The sequence below is a fragment of the Mus caroli genome, unplaced genomic scaffold (assembly GCF_978045245.1).
Source record: "Mus caroli unplaced genomic scaffold, Mus_caroli_1 scaffold_4, whole genome shotgun sequence".
Classification (NCBI taxonomy): Eukaryota; Metazoa; Chordata; class Mammalia; order Rodentia; family Muridae; genus Mus; species Mus caroli.
Window position 1 is genome coordinate 72,062,001 of NW_028227259.1, and position 19,616 is coordinate 72,081,616.

A 19,616-nucleotide genomic window follows, 5' to 3' on the forward strand; every position below is an offset into this window, starting at 1 on the left:
TGGCATTTTGTTCTAGTGGCTGTCTTCTTTCAGGTTTGTTGAGGGATTACCTTCTTGTTTTTTCTAGGGCGTGGTTCCCGCCCTTGTATTGTTTTTTTTTTTTTTTCTGTTATTATCCTTTGAAGGGCTGGATTCGTGGAGAGATAATGTGTGAATTTGGTTTTGTCGTGGAATACTTTGGTTTCTCCATCTATGTTAATTGAGAGTTTGGCTGGGTATAGTAGCCTGGGCTGGAATTTGTGTTCTTTTAGTGTCTGTATAACATCTGTCCAGGATCTTCTGGCTTTCATAGTCTCTGGTGAAAAATCTGGTGTAATTCTGATAGGCTTGCCTTTATATGTTACTTGGCCTTTTTCTCTTACTGCTTTTAGTATTCTATCTTTATTTAGTGCATTTGTTGTTCTGATTATTATGTGTCGGGAGGTAATTCTTTTTTGGTCCAGTCTATTTGGAGTTCTGTAGGCTTCTTGTATGTTCATGGGCATCTCTTTCTTTAGATTTGGGAAGTTTTCTTCTATAATTTTGTTGAAGATGTTTGCTGGTCCTTTGAGTTGAAAATCTTCATTCTCATCTACTCCTATTATCCGTAGGTTTGGTCTTCTCATTGTGTCCTGGATTTCCTGGATGTTTTGAGTTAGGATCTTTTTGCATTTTCCATTTTCCTTGATTGTTGTGCTAGTGTTCTCTATGGAATCTTCTGCACCTGAGATTCTCTCTTCCATCTCTTGTATTCTGTTGCTCGCATCTATGGTTCCAGATTTCTTTCTTTGGGTTTCTATCTCCAGTGTTGCCTCATTTTGGGTTTTCTTTATTGTGTCTACTTCCCTTTTTAGGTCTAGTATGGTTTTATTCAATTCCATCACCTGTTTGGTTGTGTTTTCCTGCAATTCTTCAAGGGATTTTTGTGCTTCCTCTTTAATGTCTTCTACTTGTTTAGCAGTGTTCTCCTGTATTTCTTTAAGTGAGTTATTAAAGTCCTTCTTGATGTCCTCTACCATCATCATGAGATATGCTTTTAAATCCAGGTCTAGCTTTTCAGGTGTGTTGGGGTGCCCTGGACTGGGCGAAGTGGGAGTGCTGGGTTCTGATGATGGTGAGTGGTCTTGGTTTCTGTTAGTAAGATTCTTACGTTTACCTTTCGCCATCTGGTAATCTCTGGAGTTGTTATAGTTGTCTCTGTTTAGAGCTTGTTCTTCTGGTGATTCTGATTACTGTCTATCAGCAGACCTGGGAGACAGGCTCTCTCCTCTGAGTTTCAGTGGTTAGAGCACTCTCTGCTGACAAGCTCTCCTCTTAAAGGGAAGGTGTACAGATATCTGGTGTTTGGACCTCCTCCTGGTTGAAGAAGAAGGCCCAAAACAGGACCTTTCCCAGATGCTGTGTTGCTTTGGCAGGTCACAGAAGCTGTCAGCTTCTGTGGTGCACACTCTCACCTGTGCAGACTAAGTTCCTAAGTTCGGTGGAGTCCTGGATCCAAGATGGTGCTCCCTGCTCCTGAGGCAGAGGGCTCCCGTGCAGGGCAGACCACTGTCTTCCGGCTGGGAGGGTGCCGGATGTCTGCGGCCCCAAAAGGGTGCTGCCTCAGCGGCTCTGTGGCTCCCGCCTCTCCCAGAAACTGTCTGCCTCTGTGGTGCTCACTCTCACCTGAGCAGACTGAGTTCCTAAGTTCGACTAAGTTCCTAAGTTCAGAAGAGTCCCGGAACCAAGATGGCGCTCCCGTGCAGGGCGCACCACTGTCCTCCAGGTGCATGACTTTGGATTTTAACAAATCTCTTGGCTAAACATTTCATTGGTAGCTCCAGCTGGATGTGGTAGCGCTAACAACGTTGGGGGCAGAACCTAGAGGGAAGAAGTTTGGCCCACCAACCCCTGCAACTTGTTCTCTTTCCTCCAGGGTGAGCAGCTAGCTGTCTTCCATCACACTTTTATCACCATATCTACCTCTCCACAGAAGAAATTTAGCAAGCCTGCTCTAAACTGAGAGCCAAAACAAATATCTCCTCTTTAAAACATGACTTTCTCAAGCACTTCATCACGCTTGTGAGATGCTCACACACAATTTCCTTTATGATTTCAGGATGAAAAAAAAAGTCTAAACATGTAGCGGTTTTCCAAATCTAACTCACATGAACAGTCTTCTCTTTGTCCCTAGCACCCAAATCATTTAAGATGCTCTAAATACCGAAGACACTGAAAATACTCTTACCAAAAAAGATGGTACACCACAGGGTTATTATTTTTGCAAAATCAATCAGACAAAGTTGTCAAACTTCTGTATAGCACAGCTCTGTAAGCAGAGCAACCTGCTAGAGCAAACAGTTATACAAAAGGTAGCATTTGTCTGTGGCTAGAACTGAGTAGGCATAACTGGTTCTATCTATGCATTCACATTGTCCATTTCCTATCCTGTTCTTTTGTTAAATCTGAGTACTCACTGATAAAGCAATGTTGGTTCCAGTAATTCTCAAGAGTGTTATTATAAAAAATGAGGCCATATCAAGCAAAATGAGCATGTTTAAATCACTCTCAGTAATTTCATAAAGATAACTATTTGTGATAGCAAGAATATCATACGTTTTTTGCTTCTTTAATCATATTGTCTTCGAACGAATAGGCTCTCATATGTCAATATCCCTTCCAGTGTAGCATTAACAACCTATGTCCTGCATCATCCCAGAAGAAAGTGCAAATTGCATCTCCTTTGGCCATGAAAGAACAAGCACAAGGGTAAGGGTTTATTTCTATGTGTTTTGTGGACAAGGCAGGTAACTGCGAGGTTGTTGCTTGCTGTCACTGAGTGCTAGCATTATGCAAGAGCCTTGGTAAAGTACTGTGAGAAACACCTCTAAGTATCCTTATGGATAGTTTAGAATTGCAAATGCCAGCTGCCTAAATGAAGAAAGAAAAGGCAAAAATTGTATTGACTGAGCCTGAATGCTGTTAAGTTCTCCAGAATTAATATCCTCATCAGGGTTCCTGTGAGTTCTCTACTGTGAGGAGCCCAGCTGAGAAATAGCAGTTGTTTCTAGCCCAGAAGGCAGATGCCTGGGCACTGAAGTAATTTGTCAGAATTCAGCAGGCATTTACTCTTCCAAAATCAAATAAGTGAATTTCCTTCAGTTGTTATATTACCCATGCCAATAGTTTATATTGAAGAATGTGACAACTTAAAGGTACAAGTTTTAAATATTACATGGTTGGGTTTATTTTTTAAACTAGTTAAATAGGAGGAGCTCCCCAGCCAAATTGAGCTACTCCCCCCCCCTGAATATATGTTTGGCTTTTAATAAGCATAATCCTTCCATTTCCATTGACAAAATGTTAAGAAACCTCCATGATTGTCCTGGTCTGGCAGGCATGGACAAAGATTGTGCATGTGGGATCATTTAGCACAGACACTTACTGCAGTGAAAAGAAGACTGCACAACTGGACAAGAGGACCATGGGGAGCAAGCAGTATCCCAGCACACTGGCCACACAGCCATACGACACCCCAGAGTTGCTCATCAAGTTTAGTAAGGCGTGAATCCCAAGGCAGCCAATGGCACTCATGCCGTATACATAACCAAACTGGGCTTTTCCGGCCTGAAGCAATGCAAAGAAAACAATTAGAAATCAAAACATTTGAAAGTGTACTCGATGCTACTGAATATCATAGTAGATACATCACCAGGTCACTGAGGATTCTGGTTAAAGTATAAAAAACCCACTGCCTATAACAAGAATTATAATCTCCAAAATAAACACCTTGATAATATGTATCTATTACATATAATTAAATTATATATGTGTATTTATACACACACACACACACACACATATACATATATAATTTGGGAAAGGCTAGTCATGCTACAAAAAACAGGAAATATTGCCAGTGTAACTTTTTAAACCATACATTGCCTATAGAGTGAGACAGGAGTGAGACCTATCTTTTTGCCCCATATTTACTGAATAGCTGAATGATTGATGAGAAGAATAAAACATCTAATACAGTCTTAGAAATTTACAGTTAGTATCACTAATAATGTTATTTTAAGAGTTTGTTTCAAATGCTAAGAAAGGCTTAATATTGAAATGGAAAATAAGTTGTCTGGGTTTTTACCTCAAATGTCTAAACCCTACCTAGACAATTGATTTTTATTACTTCATCTTGATCTAAAATGTTTAGTGTTCTTCGAATCAAATGCTAACCAAAGTTTCCTGTAGTTCAGAGGATCAAGTTCCAGACCTTGTAAACTTTGAGTACCTGCTCTACCACTGAGCTACATTCCAGTCTTCTTTTATGAGATGGGATCTTGTTAAATAGTTCGGTCTGGTCAAATGCGTGCACCTTATATGCCCATCTCCTCAGGGTTGGAATGACAGGCAAGAGAAGGTACTTAAATAACTCCTACTAGCTTTATGCATCCAAGAGTGATCTTGATGATGAAACTAGCACCACTGTCCTTTAAGAGATGGTATTCGTAACATATTCCACAGAGAAACAAACAGTTCTTATATTACAAATGACTTGCAAGAGAAAGAGGGGTTAATATACTATATTGATTGTTTTTGACTATTTGATTAATTGCCATGGCCTTACATAGTAGCTTAATCAAGACTAACACATTACTGTAAAAAAGAGAAGGGAGCCCTGAGAATGAGTGGGCACTCTGGTTGACAGGGTTTGAGTTAGACAGCGTTGGCGTTTTATATGTGCTACAAGGAGGGAGCTTGTTATCGCTGGCTGTTATATAGGAGGAAAAGAATGTGATCACTGGCCACTCAGAAACTAGATAGCATTCCATACCCTGACTGGGTAGTATTTTAAATTTAACAAAGGGTAAGAAATCATGTATGTAGTCACACATACTTTTTAAACCATATTTGAAATATAGCTGCATTAGAAGAAACTACGTGTGTGTGTGTGTGTGTGTGTGTGTGTGTGTGTGTGTGTGTGTAGGGGTGTTCATGTGTGTATGCGTTTGTGTGTGTATATTCATGCGTGTAGGCTGAGAGAGGCTGTTTAACTGAGCCTACCTTCTGTATCTAACCACGGAATGGCTGGACCGCTGACTAGAGAGCACCATGGTTCCGAGTACTGCCGTTATTGTCATGTATCTCTATACCTATTTGTTAATGTGATGGGATACAAGGTCATATCCTAAGGCATGATAGAAAGCAAATTTCTTCTGTTTTTTTTTCCTGGAAATCTCTTCAAAAGTAGCACTCATAAAAACAAGTCAAGAAATGTCAGTTTAGCTGTCGGAAGATACCATAAGCAATGTGGCTCCCAGAGCCATACAGAAAAGGATGGGTCCTGTGAGATCGGTTTCATTCATGATGCTGCCATCTGCTGGCTTCATTGGGTTTAGCACCGTCAAGGTTTTCTGCCATATGTGATCAAAATTAATTCCAAGTTCTGCGAAAGAATAAATAAATAGTCAAAGGTACATATAGGAAACAAAGAGTTATATTCCTTCACGGATAGTATATCTATTTTTTCATGGTATCCTAAGAGAATTTACCTAGTTGTTTTCATAATCTAAAGTGTGGGGTATAGTAAGCAACCAATACACTCAAATATTTTAAATAAAAAAAAAATCGGTTAGAAAAATTTTCATCGGGCACATGTAGTAAAATTTTAATTTTAGCTAAAAGCACGGGAATTGACATACAGTAAAACCTATCATTGTAGCTAACAGACTAAAACTGTCTCAATCACCCCTGTCAGATATTTTTTTTCCACCCACATTTTCAGCTGTGAGCACTTCTGTAATCAGGCCGCATCACTCAGTGCATAATTATGCGACGACGTTCAGTTTAGCCCTAGAGTTTCCCTTCATCCTTCCGAATAAGCACAATAACCTTGCTCTACATTGATAAAACCTCCACGAGGAAGAAAGTGTACGACTCTTCCTGCAGAGAGCAATAACCACGACGTACATGCAGATGTTTATAAATCAATGCACTGGGAGATTGAGTCAATATACTCAAAGATTAAATACAAGGGACAAGTTAATCTTTTCCTTTTGTAAGCGAGAGTATTAGAATAAAATCATTTCGCTACAGCAAGCTCTGATTGATAGCTCAGGGTTTACTGGCCTCTCAAGATCTACAAATACTGGTCTCACACACATGATAAATGTAGTGTGCCTTCATTCCTATTTTATTCATCAGATGGGCAGGATTTTGAGAGGTGAAGTAACTTCCTTTTCATCATTATCATATTTGTTAATTACATAGACATTTACTTAAATGTAAAGATGGGGGGTAAAGAAGAGCAGAAATAATGATTAACTGTGGCTTACATCCAGGAGAAAAAATCGATATCAAAAATGTAAGATCAGAGAATCTGACTTGGTTTGTAAGGAAACTGTGTGAGCATGGGAACTGAACTAGGGGCCTCTGGAAGAACAGCGGATGCTCTTAAATGCAGAGCCAGCTCTCCATCCATGCAAGAAATGTTTTAAAGATCATAAGATTAAACTTTCAAAAATGAAAGTGAAGGAAACTGAGTAGCATTCAGATGGTAAAGCAAGGGCTGCTAGGAAGCCACTCCTGTCTGAATGCTGGCTTCCATAGACGCCCTCACGAGTTACAACTGGAGACAGAATGGGTCTGGCTGGTGTGGGATGCCAATATTTACGGTAAAATAACAACATCTACACTTATTTAATGTCAAATATTTAATGCAATTTCAATGAGACAAATCGTGGCATGAATATTTGCGACTAAATGTGTCACATTTCTCTAGTTTCAAAAACCCCTCTTCATATATTCTCAAATAAATTTTGGAAGAGTAGCTCAATCAAAAATAATATTGTTGTTGTATATTGTTAACTAGAAAAATATGAAAAATATGTTTTATGCATTCTTATCTGTATATATCGCTTTTCTTAAATTTACCCATCTGATTTCAGAAACAACACAATTCTTGAAGAGCATTATGTTTTTAGAGAATCTCGTTTACTTATACCATATATGGTAGGTACTTAATTTTGCTCATGTTTAGCAATATGATATCTATTTGTGAGATTTTTAATTCTTCTTTATACCTTATCTACATATTACACTGGCTATTATTATATAATGCTACTTATAAAATGATAATGAGTAACTTATAAAGTCTAAAAGTGAGTAATACATTTCCACATTGGCCAATCTTACTCCTGTAAAACATTTATAAGTTAGGTCCATGTACAACCAATTTATCATCTGTCAGTCTATCTGTCTGTCTCTCTGTCTGTCTGTCTACTTATCCATCTATCATGTGTCTGTTTATTCTTTATCAACCATCTATGCATACATCCATCTATCTATCATCTACCTCTATCATCTGTCATATCTATTTATCACCTGCCATCTGTCTATCTGTCTTTCTGTCTATATATATATATATATATATAGTTATGTATCTATCATTTATCAGTCTATCTATCTATCTATCTATCTATCTATCGATCTATCTATCGATCTCTCGATCTATCTTATATTTAATTTATTCAATCTTTTCTGCAAGAAAGGTTACCTTCCTTAATTCAGCTGCCCATTCATCCATCTCATATATCAATCTCTCTTTCTTTCTCTCTTTATATATATCATCTATCTATCTATCTATCTATCTATCTATCTATCTATCTATTATATATACACATATAATAAATATACATACACACACATTATATATATATATATATATATACACACATACATACATACACACATATATTATATATAATGAAAAGAAGACCATGAATTTGAAAGAGAGCAAGGAAGGTTACACGGGAAGACTTGGAGGTAGGAAAGGGGCAAATCATGTATCTATACTATAATCTCAAAAAATAAAAGGAAGTCATTTTAAGAGTGAGCCAGTTCTTTGAATTTCTGGTTCCAAAGTTTTCCTTTGCCTTCAGTGTATTGTATCTCACGATCATGCACACTGGAGGACGTGAATGGTTCAACAAGCTTAACAAAATAAAAATTGTAATGTAATTTTTTGAATGATAGAAGACCATAAAATTAAGGAACATCACAGTTTAAATTAATTTCATGCCAGGCTTTTGTCACTTTAAAATTTAGTTTTAGTTTTTAATTGCAATTAAGTGGTTTTGGTACAAAATATACTTTTCACTTTTAAAAAAAAAGTAGTTATTTCTGAAAAAAAATTAGGGAAAACTGCTTTATACAATGTCATTACTGATTTTGACCATTTATTTGATGGTATAATTAAGGCCTGCACGCATTTCATTACCAAGTCATAAAATTGTGAATGGATATAGGATGTACTAAATATTCATGAGAAAAACATTTAATGTTTTCAACTGAATATATATGTCTGTAATATTTTGTTTCTAAACTTATTACCAAGTATTCATTGTAGGGGTCTCAACATAACACCTTATTGTGCAAAACTGAAGATGTAACCTTTATAAAACTTGAATGTAAAATTTATTGTTTTGCTGTCATCTAGTGGTAGTAGAGTATATGATATAAAGTATAAAAGTGAATTAAGATCTTTATTTTTACATGAATTATGGCGCTGACATTTCACATTTAAGTATCAGCCTGTGGTACAAGCAAAAACGAACAAATACCAGTAACTTTTCTCATTTGACAGGTTGTGGTTGACCAGGTGAATTTTTATTTTTTACTTTATAGTGTGTTTATAACTTAGAAAAATTTGAACAAACATAGTACTTTAAAATCTGAGCATCTTTGAGGAAATTGATATAGATACTGTGTTGATCTAGAGAAACTGGATCTAACTAAAACTGCAGTTATAAAAAAGTCTCCAAGAAATATCACCCTCAATTTTAAAATGTAAATACTAAGATTTCCATGGGTCCCCAAACACTTGTGAGAGAATTATATTGAAATTAAGGCAGAAAAAAGGGACCTTTTTTCAATTGCATCTTCTAGAAAGTTTCTAAATATATCTTAAAATAAGGAAAGGAAATTCAATTTAATACTAATACAGCAAAAAGCACAAAAATTGAAAGAATGGATATCTCTCTGAGTTCTACTAGAATATAATATAAAGTATTCATCTTTCCTTTTTTTTAACTAGAGAATTGGCATAGACATTGCATATTTTACTATAAAGTACAGTAGAAAGGACAACTGGCAGTGTTACAACTACGTTCTGGCCACATTTTCCCAGTGGTCCAGACACATCTCAAAGACTTCATAGGACAAAAGATTTTAACTATGAAGTTCATCAAAATATTCCTTACTGTAGGCTACAACCTCTAAGGTACATTTAGGTTGTGGCATATGATTTATACAACCATTATAAATCATGTTTTCTAACATTTAATGAGTTTAAGGAATTCATATATAGAAATTATTATTATATAATTATGAAAAGAAGACCTTGAAATACTCAAAACAAATACTTTCACTGAAGAATAATATTCCCTTTTGTTTATTTATGTACATATACTATACACACACACACACACACACACATATATATATATATATATATATATATATATATATATATAATTAGCATAGTATCTGGAAAAAAGACCCATTCAAATGTTTCATTGCTTATTCCTAGTAAATGTTGGAAACAAGCAAAAGAAACTTGTTATAAGTACTACTGTTTTGTTTTCAGACTCCATTTAACTGTAGGGAGAAACTAAATTCAAGGTCCCAGGCCCTAGGGGAGCTGGGGACTTCCTTACAGCTGAACTACTTCTGAGTTCAGACATCTCAAGGTCAACTTGTAAAGAGTCAGTTGTCCGAGAATCACGCCATCTCAAGGACAACCTCTCCAACTTGCTGTCAAGGTCAAACAAGTTCATATTCCCAGGACTAGAAATGAACACATCTCCCCCTTCCCCAAATGTTTTCTTGTCTGTTAACTGGTAAAGACTATAGGAATTGTTGTTATATAAACCAAAGTGAATAAATTATAAAAATATATAACCAATTGCCTGTTCGGCCATTATTAACTACATGCAGATGACCTATTCCTTTGTCCCCTTATCACTCTGAGCTCTGGACCTAATGATTAGGAAAATGAATTAAGGACCTTGAAGCCAAGTGCTCTGGATATAGCCCAGTCTCTAATAAGGTACCCCCTTGTTTAACTCACAGTGTCAAATATAATTGAATAACACTGCAGCTCCTCCTAGCTCCCGTTCTCTTTGTGTTCCCATCCTTTAAAAATGTTGTACACTCTCCCTTCGGGGACATGGTTCAGATCCCAAACAGGCTGCCTCCCTAAGTGCCCAGAAAATAAACTTATTTTTTTAAGCTTCCGTATCTGAAGGGAGTTTTCTCAGCTTCCATCCCAAACTCAACACAAAGTAGTTAATCCCTAGGGACAAGATTTTAACTGTTTTATATATTGATTCGTATGTTTCTTTATTTTTCATTCCTATTACTTAATGCAGTGGGACAATTTATTGGTCACTGAAGGCAAAGATTTTGGTGAACTCAAAATGCTCAATGAAAATAGTTTATAAGTTTCAGTTGTCTCATGATTGCAGAGGAGAAACAGACTGAGCTGGTTAAACATGACTGACCACAAAAGTTCAGTAGCATCTCAGGTACTAAATGATCTATTACATAATTTTCTGTGCTATTAAGTATTGCTAAAATCTGTCTCTCCCCCTACCCCTCTCTCTTTCCATTCTTTTAGCCAAAGAAAGAAGACTGTGTTAACTCCAGGCTGTTGTTGAGTTCAAATGAGGTAAGCAATACTTTGTATGAAAAAATATTGATAATTATCTTTTACACTCGATTCCACTTAGAGTCCATGTAGGATTAGGAGGAGTTTATCACTGAACATTTCTGCTTAGCTCTCTAATGTCAAACCAAGATAATTTCAACTTCCTAGAGTTGTTACTTCCATCAAAAAAAAAAAAACTATTAATGTAGACATAATATGTCTGCGTAGGAATAAAAATAGTAAAGAAATATTCCTGAAATCTATCTGGACCTTCATGTCCAAAAGTCTTGCATTTCCTTCCTAGGAATATTGTTATGTACTGGAACTGCATTCTGCATCTAGCCTTGCCAAGAGACAGACAGACTGACAGAGAGACAGAGAGCTCGTGAGAGCCAGAAAAGAGTTTGGCTTGCCTTCATATCTACCACAAAGAAGTATTAATTTGAGAAAGTATCTCCTTTGCTACCATGCAAATAGCAAATAATAAAATAATGCTGTTATGAAGGGCACAATTAGCTGATTGAAAAGTGTTGTTAGTCTGATTTAAACCCCTTTTCATAACATGTCTTTCCTGTTTGTACACGGCCAGAGCCCAAATCCAAGAAACAGTGAACAACCCTTGAAGTATTGCAACAGTTTCATAGCAACAGAACAAGCATACTTAGAGACTTCTCCCCCAAATGCAACAAACTTACAACGGTTTAGGTTTATGTGTATTGGCTTGTGTGACTCCTGTTAACTGTGTAGTAATTACACATGAAGCCCAGTATGCTGCTTTGTGACAGAACAGGTTAAATACGGATTATTGCTGTGGTTCTCTAAAGCTGTACACTTACCCTCTAGCAAAGGGGGCTCTTCATCAAAAGTGTCAACTGAGGGAGACTGTGAGTAATAATCCAAGTTGGATGCTGGCTGAAAAAGCTGCCCTCCATAATCTGATGGCAGGAACATCTCTGGTGGAGCTGGAGAGGAAGGCTGCTCAGTGGCTTGTGGTCTAGAAAAAGAAAAATGTCTGTATTTTCACATACAAGAAAGGAATATCCTGTTAAATCAACAAATGAAAGTACAATTTCCTCGTAATGAACTTACCTAATTTTAAGGGATACTTACCAAGTCAATGATGAACCTGCTTAAAAGTTATTTTTAGTTGAATGTTTATTAACCTAAACATGTCTTGCTTGTCTCATGTATGTGTGAAACAGGGATAAAGTTGTTCCTTTTGTAGAGAATCTGTGTTATATTTCATGTATTTTATTTGTCTTAATTTCTCCCTTTGAGCTTGAGTGTAGGTAAAAAGAAAGTTATTTTTAACTCAAAATTTTGAAGGGTATATGAAGAAGCTTCTATAATAATGACTTATAATAACAGTTTAAATTGATCAATATAATGGACATTGCCCCCCTTTTATCATTTAAAACTCTGTATGGGCAAAACTGCATTGTAAATACCATTTTACAGAAAAATAAATAGAGTTTGGAAAGTAAATGACCCACACAGCATCCTACTTGGAGTTCCAGATTGAAGTTTATGAGCAGTGCTCTTCTCCCTAGAAAAAAGGTTTCTCTTTGCTCTTCATGAGCAAATAACAACATTAAAGTTTCTCTAAAAACCTGCAGAGAGGCTAATAAAAATTATAATTCAGCAGTATGATCAACCAAAATGAAACAAAAATCTATACACTCAGTTTTGTTCATAGAGAAATGTATTCTCCACTATTGACTATTCCCAGAAAATTACTGTCCATTAAATTATACATAAATACCTAGGGCACCTTCAACAGTATGTGAGTAGCTAAGTTCCAAAACTCTTTTTACAGTAAGCAGTTTGCTTTTGCCAAAGCATAAGGCTTTTACATATCCAGGAGTGTTGTTTTTGTTTTATCATATGCATCAGAAACTTGAAAAATACCTGATTCTTTTAAATCACTTATAGTAGTGCTAGAGGATAAAAGACAGAAAAGGAAGACAGTCTATGAAAATAGTTTATTTCATGTATGTATGTATGTATGTATATATATATATATATACATTTAACATATATATACATATATTATTTTGCTTTTATAAAAGGCCAATCAATATCCGAAGATAAATAGAGTTCAAGATTATGAACTTCGTAATTCTTGAGATCTCTTAACACTAGAATATTTTACACAATGACTTTGGATGATGTTCTTTTATGATTAATCTTGACACAAATTCCAACAGAATTATATTCAAACCTTTTTTTATGAACTTAACCTTTAACAACAAAATTACCTATCTTGGCAAATACAACTATAGGGATAGAGATAAGACTGAGTCAAGTCATCATTCATTAAGCCAGTACTGTCTCATTAGGAGGAGGGATGTGGTCTAAAAACTTTGAATTCCCACAACACACATACTGATTACCATATCTACTCATGTCATGTGAGATATTATTCATCTGTCAGTGTAGGCTGGAACCAGGGCTTATATTTGGTGCAAGTTCAGCAGCACTGCTGCAGCATAACTTCATTTAGAGTTAATGTCTCTCACTTTGTGTATCCTGATTTCTGATAAGTGTTGGAATGAATAATTAAGTAGGAAAAGAAGGTTGTTTTGGGCAAAATGGGAGAGAAAGTTGTGATCTATCCATAAATCCTGGCTTAAGAATAAAAATTTTATCTTCTTCTCACTAGACTTTATTTTAGTCCAAAAAAAAAAAATAGGTAGTACTTAAGTAGAAATGCCATTTGACAAAGAAGGTGGATAAAAGAAATAGGCATTTCAAGGTAATGTGCTTCTTTCTATAAAAGAGTTCACCTGACATGAAAAGCCCATAACATTTTCTCATTTTGGATCATTACACTGACCATTCTGAAACAGCCTAATTCTCAACATACTTGTTCAACCTCTAGCACTCTTCTTCTGTTTCTTTATCTTTCAAAGTATAAATCATAAATGCCAAAATTAAATACGCTCTCATGTACTCACCATTTGAAGTTGTAGAAACATTACACAACAGTACCTTTCCTGTTCATTTAGAGTCCCACTCAGTAAGGAATGTGGCACCGCCTGCTTATGTGTGTAGAATGATCTTATACTTATTCCATTATATTTATCCTGTTTTTCCTCTTCCCTTCTGTGACTTTTAAGGTAATTTTTTTTTAAACAGAAGAACTTTCTTTTTTAAAAAAAATTTGTTTACTTATTCTATACACAGTGTTCTGCATATATATCTGCATGTCAGAGGAGCGCAGACCTCATTATAGATGGTTGTGAGCCACCATGTCGTTGCTGGGAATTGAACTCAGGACCTCTAGAAGAGCAATCAGTGCTCTCAAGCTCTAAGTCATCTCTCCAGCCTCTGTTTTTAAAGTACTTTGTCTTCATTTGAAGCAAGCTTTCAATAATGAATATATCTGGAAGTATTTTGTTATGATGTTATTGACCTAGATCTGCTGGGATGATATAGTCAACATATATCTTAGTGTAGCTAAAATAATTCAATTCACTGTTATTCAAACATTACTATTAAAGGAATCTATTTTATGTTCTTTGTTTTATAATATATGTTCACCCTCACATAAAACCAAGCAAACAGCCTTAGACCTAAAACCTTAAGCCTGTTTCTTACTAATTGACTATGATGGTTAATATGTATTGTCAGTTCGATTGGATTTAGAATCAACTAAGAAACAAACATCTGGGCACATGTATGAGAGAGAGGATCATAGATTGGATTGATTAAGGTAGAAATAAACACCCACACATTTACTGCTATAGCTTTCTGTGAGCTGGAGTACCCTAATCTTAACAAAAGGAAGCAGTATTAATTTCTCTCATTTTATTTTCTGACTGTGGGCATAATGTGATCAGCAATCTCAAATTACTGCCTCTATGACTTACCATTACCCTCTATGATGGACTGTAACTTCAAGTCATGAGACAAAACAAAATAAAACAATACAAAACTTTCCTGACTTAATTGCTTTTGTGACATTTTGACACAGAAAAAAAAAACTCATTAGTAACATTGAGAAAATTATTAATTTATTTCTGTGGCTGGTTTCTCAGTAACAGTAGTGAACTCCTGGGTTTGCTCAGGGTTCCAGTGACACACTTAATAAATATAGAGAAATTTTAATCCAGCAATATGACTGCTCTGGCAAGGGGTCACATCCAAAGACCTTCTAGGTCTTTGTGATCTTGCTGGAATGACAAATTTTTAATCTCTCTGGATAGAATATAGACATGCCATTACTACATACTTTTATTTTATTTTTTTTAATATTTTTTAATTATTCAGTTTACATCTCACTCACTGCTCACTGCCCTCCTTCCAGTCACCCCCCCACAATCCCCCCTTCCCCACAATATTTTCTTTTTTTTTTTTTTTGAGAAGTCTGCTATATAGATGTCTTTTATTTATTTTTTTGTGAGAGGACTGTGGGCTTTATTTTTTTTAATTTTTAATATTTTTATTACATATTTTCCTCAATTACCTTTCCAATGCTATCCCAAAAGTCCCCCATAGCGCCCCCCACTTCCCTACCCACCCATTCCCATTCTTTTGGCCCTGGCATTCCCCTATATTGGGGCATATAAAGTTTGCAAGTCCAATGGGCCTCTCTTTCCAGTGATGGCCGACTAGGCCATCTTTCGATACATATGCAGCTAGAGACAAGAGCTCCGGGGTTCTGGTTAGTACATCATGTTGTTCCAACAATAGGGTTGCAGATCCCTTTAGCTCCTTGGGTATTTTCTCTAGCTTCTCCATTGGGAGCCCTGTGATACATCCAATAGCTGACTATGAGCATCCACTCCTGTGTTTGCTAGGCCCCGGCATCGTCTCACAAGAGACAGCTATATTTGGGTCTTTTCAGCAAAATCTTGCTAGTGTATGCAATGGTGTCAGCGTTTAGAAGCTGATTATGGGATGGATCCCTGGATACGGCAGTCTCTAAATGGTCCATCCTTTCATCACAGCTACGAACTTTGTCTCTGTAACTCCTTCCCTGGGTGTTTTGTTCCCAATTCTAAGAAGGGGCACAAGATATAAGATACAATTTGCTAAACGCATGAAACTCAAGAAGAATGAAAACCAAAGTGTGGACACTACATACTTTTAACCCTAACAATGAAGATAGGGTTAGTTTGTAGAAGGAAGTGGCCATGTTTGAAAGTGATGTCTAATTGAGGGGCAGACAAAGTGACAAGAGAAAGATTTAACAGAATGAGTTAGAGACAGTATTCTCATGAGAACAGCAGAGGAAAGAGAGGCTACTTAACAGCACAGGGAGAAAAGGGCTGGGTGGTGGTGAGGTAGTATGTGATCTGTGTGTATAGCAGTTTTACGGAGACGGGTTACAAAGAGAACAAGCTAGACAGTAGTGAAGACAGAATGAGCCAGAGAATGAGAGGTAGACAGAAGATTAGAAAAGATTGGCAAATTAGTATGAGAACAGCCAGAACAATTCAGTCAGAACGGAAGAGAAGCCACTTTGAATTAGTCACTTTAGAGAGGAGTTTAGGCCAGAACAACTGAGTTGAATCAGACATCCAGAATTCAGAAAGAACTAAAAAGGGTGAGCTTATGCAGCAATAAGCCTCTGAGATGACAAATTTTATCATACAAATGAAAGTTCCTGTTAAAAATAAAGCTCAAGGCAGTTCACCACACACAGAGGGCTTGGTAAATGGTAATTATCATGCCTGTTGAGAGACATGATCTTTATTCCAGTTTACTAAATTAGGCCCAGAAACAACATTCAGAAAAGTAACTGAGCAACCAAAACCAATAGGATAGCAGAGTGCTTTTGAAAGTTATATTTAATTAACATTTCAATCAGTCTCTTACATTAATATATACTTTATTATCTATCAGCAATTGTTATTTATGAAAATTCCACAAAGTACATGTACCTATGTCTCAACTAAAGAAAAGGAAGTCAAGCCTTCTCAATGTCAAAAGTATAATTAATGACTTTTCTTCACATAGCCAAGTTTTCTTTTCTTTTTGCCTCCAAGAGAAGCAAATAATAAATTCTCTATTGTTTCCTTTTTAAATTTTAAATTAACAATTCCCCCTATCTTTCTCCTATGTGTGTACAGGTGGTTGTGGGTAGGGGTGGTGTATGTGTGTATATAAGTGTATGTGGAAGGCTGAGGTCAATGTTGAATATCTTCCTCAATAGATCTGCCTTGTGTTTTCAAGATTGGGAATCTCTCGCTGATCCCCATCAGTGAGAGACTGCTTGCTGATTTGTCTAAAATGAGTATCCACCAAGCCTCGGAGATTTCCCAGTCACCATCTCTGCCATGTTTTATTGCAGATGTACATCATGTCCTCCAGCTTTCCACGTGGGTTCTGAAAGTCTTAACTAGGGTATTCATGATTTTGTAGAAAACATTTTACCAACTGAGCCATCTCCCCAGAACCTCAAGTTAAATTTATCTCAAATACATACTCTCTCTCAAACTATGTTTATGTCAACACTGTCATAGCAATCTTCATAATACCCATATTAAAATTTCATATTTTATTGTATAACTCCTCCAAATAAAATCTTAAATCTGTAATGGAAAATATTTACTAAATTGCTTTTGAAAACTTATCCTTACATCATAGATAAGTATAGTTCTTACTAACATTAAAGAAACTTCTGTGTACTTTCAACCTAAAATGTATCCTGTCTACAAGAAATGCAGGCACAGCAGATGGAGCAGAGACTGAGGGAATGACCGACCAATATCTAGCCCAACTTGAGACCCATCTCGTTGGCAAGCACCAATCCCTGACACTATTAATCATACTCTGCTATACTTGCAGACAGGAGCCTAGCATGGCTGTCCCCTGAGAGGCTCCACCCATCAGCTGACTCAGACAGAAACAGACACCCACAGTCAAACAATGGATGGAGCTTGGGTATGGAATACTATGAGGAAGGATTGCTAGCCCAAAGGGAATAGGAAATTCACAGGAAGATCAAGAGAGTCAACTAAACTGGACCCCTGGGGCTCTCAGAGTCTGAACTACCAACCACAGAGCATACAGCAACTGGACTTAGGTCTCCCCACACGTATGTGGCAGATGTGCAGATTGTTCTTCATGTATTTCCTGAATAACTGGAGTGGGGGCTGTCCCAAAAGCTGTTGCCTGTACATGAGATATGTTCTTCTAGCTGGGCTGTCTTGTCTGACTTCAGTGGGAGAGGAAATGCCTAATCTAACAGAGATAAGATGTGCCAGGGTGAGGGGATAACCAGGGGAGTCCCCACCCTCTCAGAGGAGATGAGGAGGGAGAATGGGGGAAGATATGAGGGAGGGGGTGACTGGAATGGGTGCAATGAGCAGGATATAAAGTAAAAAATAAAATAATATTTTAAAACTAAAATAAAAAAAAGGACTACAATTTTCAAAAGATACTTCTTTGTGTGGCAGACAAGACCATTATAGAAATCTATAACTGATCAAAACTGTACATAAATGACTGTGGGATGCCCAACTTCACCTGATACACCAACAATGCAACCCAAACACCTAATTCTAAAATAACATTTCAGAAAAAAAAAAAACAGACAGAAAGATTGTAAGAGCCAGAGGACTTATACTGCAAGATACTGTTTTCTGTATGTGACAGAAAGAGCAGCCAAGAAATTTCAGCAATACTGTTACCTGAAAAAGATTATAATGATAATATCAGCTGACATGCCACCATGAGTAGAGAAAGGCCCTATCCCAAGATGAAGAGCTACCAGCAACCAATGGCTGCTAAGAGAAATAAATGGTTTTCTTCAGGGACGAGGCCACTGATAAATTATCTACTCTCATGTTGTCAGCATTAAACACTTATACATGAAAGAGCAACACAAAATTGACCAGCAGATTCATTTGCACATGGATGAGCAGTGTGTGTGTGTGTATGTGTGTGTGTGTGTGTGTGTGAACTATTCAGGAAGAGGTTGTGAGTTTGGACACAGGAAGGAGTGGTGATATGACTACAGTACACATGCAGAAATTTCTCATTTAAAAATTAAGTAGACATTATAAAAGACCTTGAATTTCATCCATATCTCTGTTTTGTAGCAGTCTTAATTTTTGAGAGAAATTGACAAAATAAATGCTTTTAAATAGATAAAATCTATTTTCAGCATCTGTACAAATATAGGGTAAAAGGCTCTTGCTTGAGCATTATTTTTAAAATAATAAATAAAGCATTAACTTGTCATGAGCACCAAGTGAAAAACTATTCACAGAAAATTGGGGTAATTTCTCTGTCCTTTCTTGTCATTTAGTGGGGATACTTCACTGACAACTGCTCAGTTAACTTTGTCTTCCCTCAAGAAAACCTACCTACTGGGAACTAACTGGCAGAACACTGGCACTTCTAAAAATGAGAGCATGCTTATTCAATACTTACTCTCTGGATCCATAAACATTTCCATAAGCATTAGCATCATTGCAGCTCGGCTCCTGATTATCAATGATATAATTCGATTGGTAGAAGCCCATGTCATACTGTTCTGGGTTTGACATCCTGAAACATTAAGAAATTGTTTGTTTATTTATTATTTACTTTGTTAGTCAATTAAACTTTTTGAAACATATACTAAGATTAACTGGTGGTATGGTTATAGCTATCTTCCTATTAAAGAAGATAATATTTGGAAGAATAAATTAACTATTAGGGAGAAAAAAAGCATATGCTGGAAAGTCCCTTATTTAAAACCTGCCATCTTCAACTACTTTATTAAGTTTTTACATTTTCTTATTATGACTATAGGTTGACTTCAAATTTTCTAAAAGAAATCACCAATGACCTTCCCCTCCTCATAGCAGTTTAGAGAAAGAATTTACACTTGGTGTGGTAGATATCTACAAAATTGTCCTAAACAATTCAAGTTTTCACTTTCAAAAAGATGCACAAGCACACACACACACACACACACACACACACACACAAACACACACACACACACACAACT

At 36.5% G+C, this 19,616-nt stretch overlaps 1 protein-coding gene across 2 annotated transcripts in view; it reads right to left on the bottom strand.

Annotated features, from left to right (window-relative positions):
• Nucleotides 1-19,616, bottom strand: part of Yipf7 (Yip1 domain family member 7) — a 43,470-nt gene that overhangs the window by 6,006 nt on the left and 17,848 nt on the right. For both annotated transcript variants that reach the window (XM_085836748.1, XM_021163943.3), the window contains exons 2-5: nt 19,052-19,168; nt 11,503-11,660; nt 5,259-5,404; nt 3,404-3,585 (exon numbers count right to left, since the gene is read on the bottom strand). In XM_085836748.1, coding sequence (XP_085692874.1) covers nt 3,404-3,585; nt 5,259-5,404; nt 11,503-11,660; nt 19,052-19,167 — 602 coding nt within the window. In that variant the 5' untranslated portion in view covers nt 19,168. The remainder of the gene's footprint in view (nt 1-3,403; nt 3,586-5,258; nt 5,405-11,502; nt 11,661-19,051; nt 19,169-19,616) is intronic.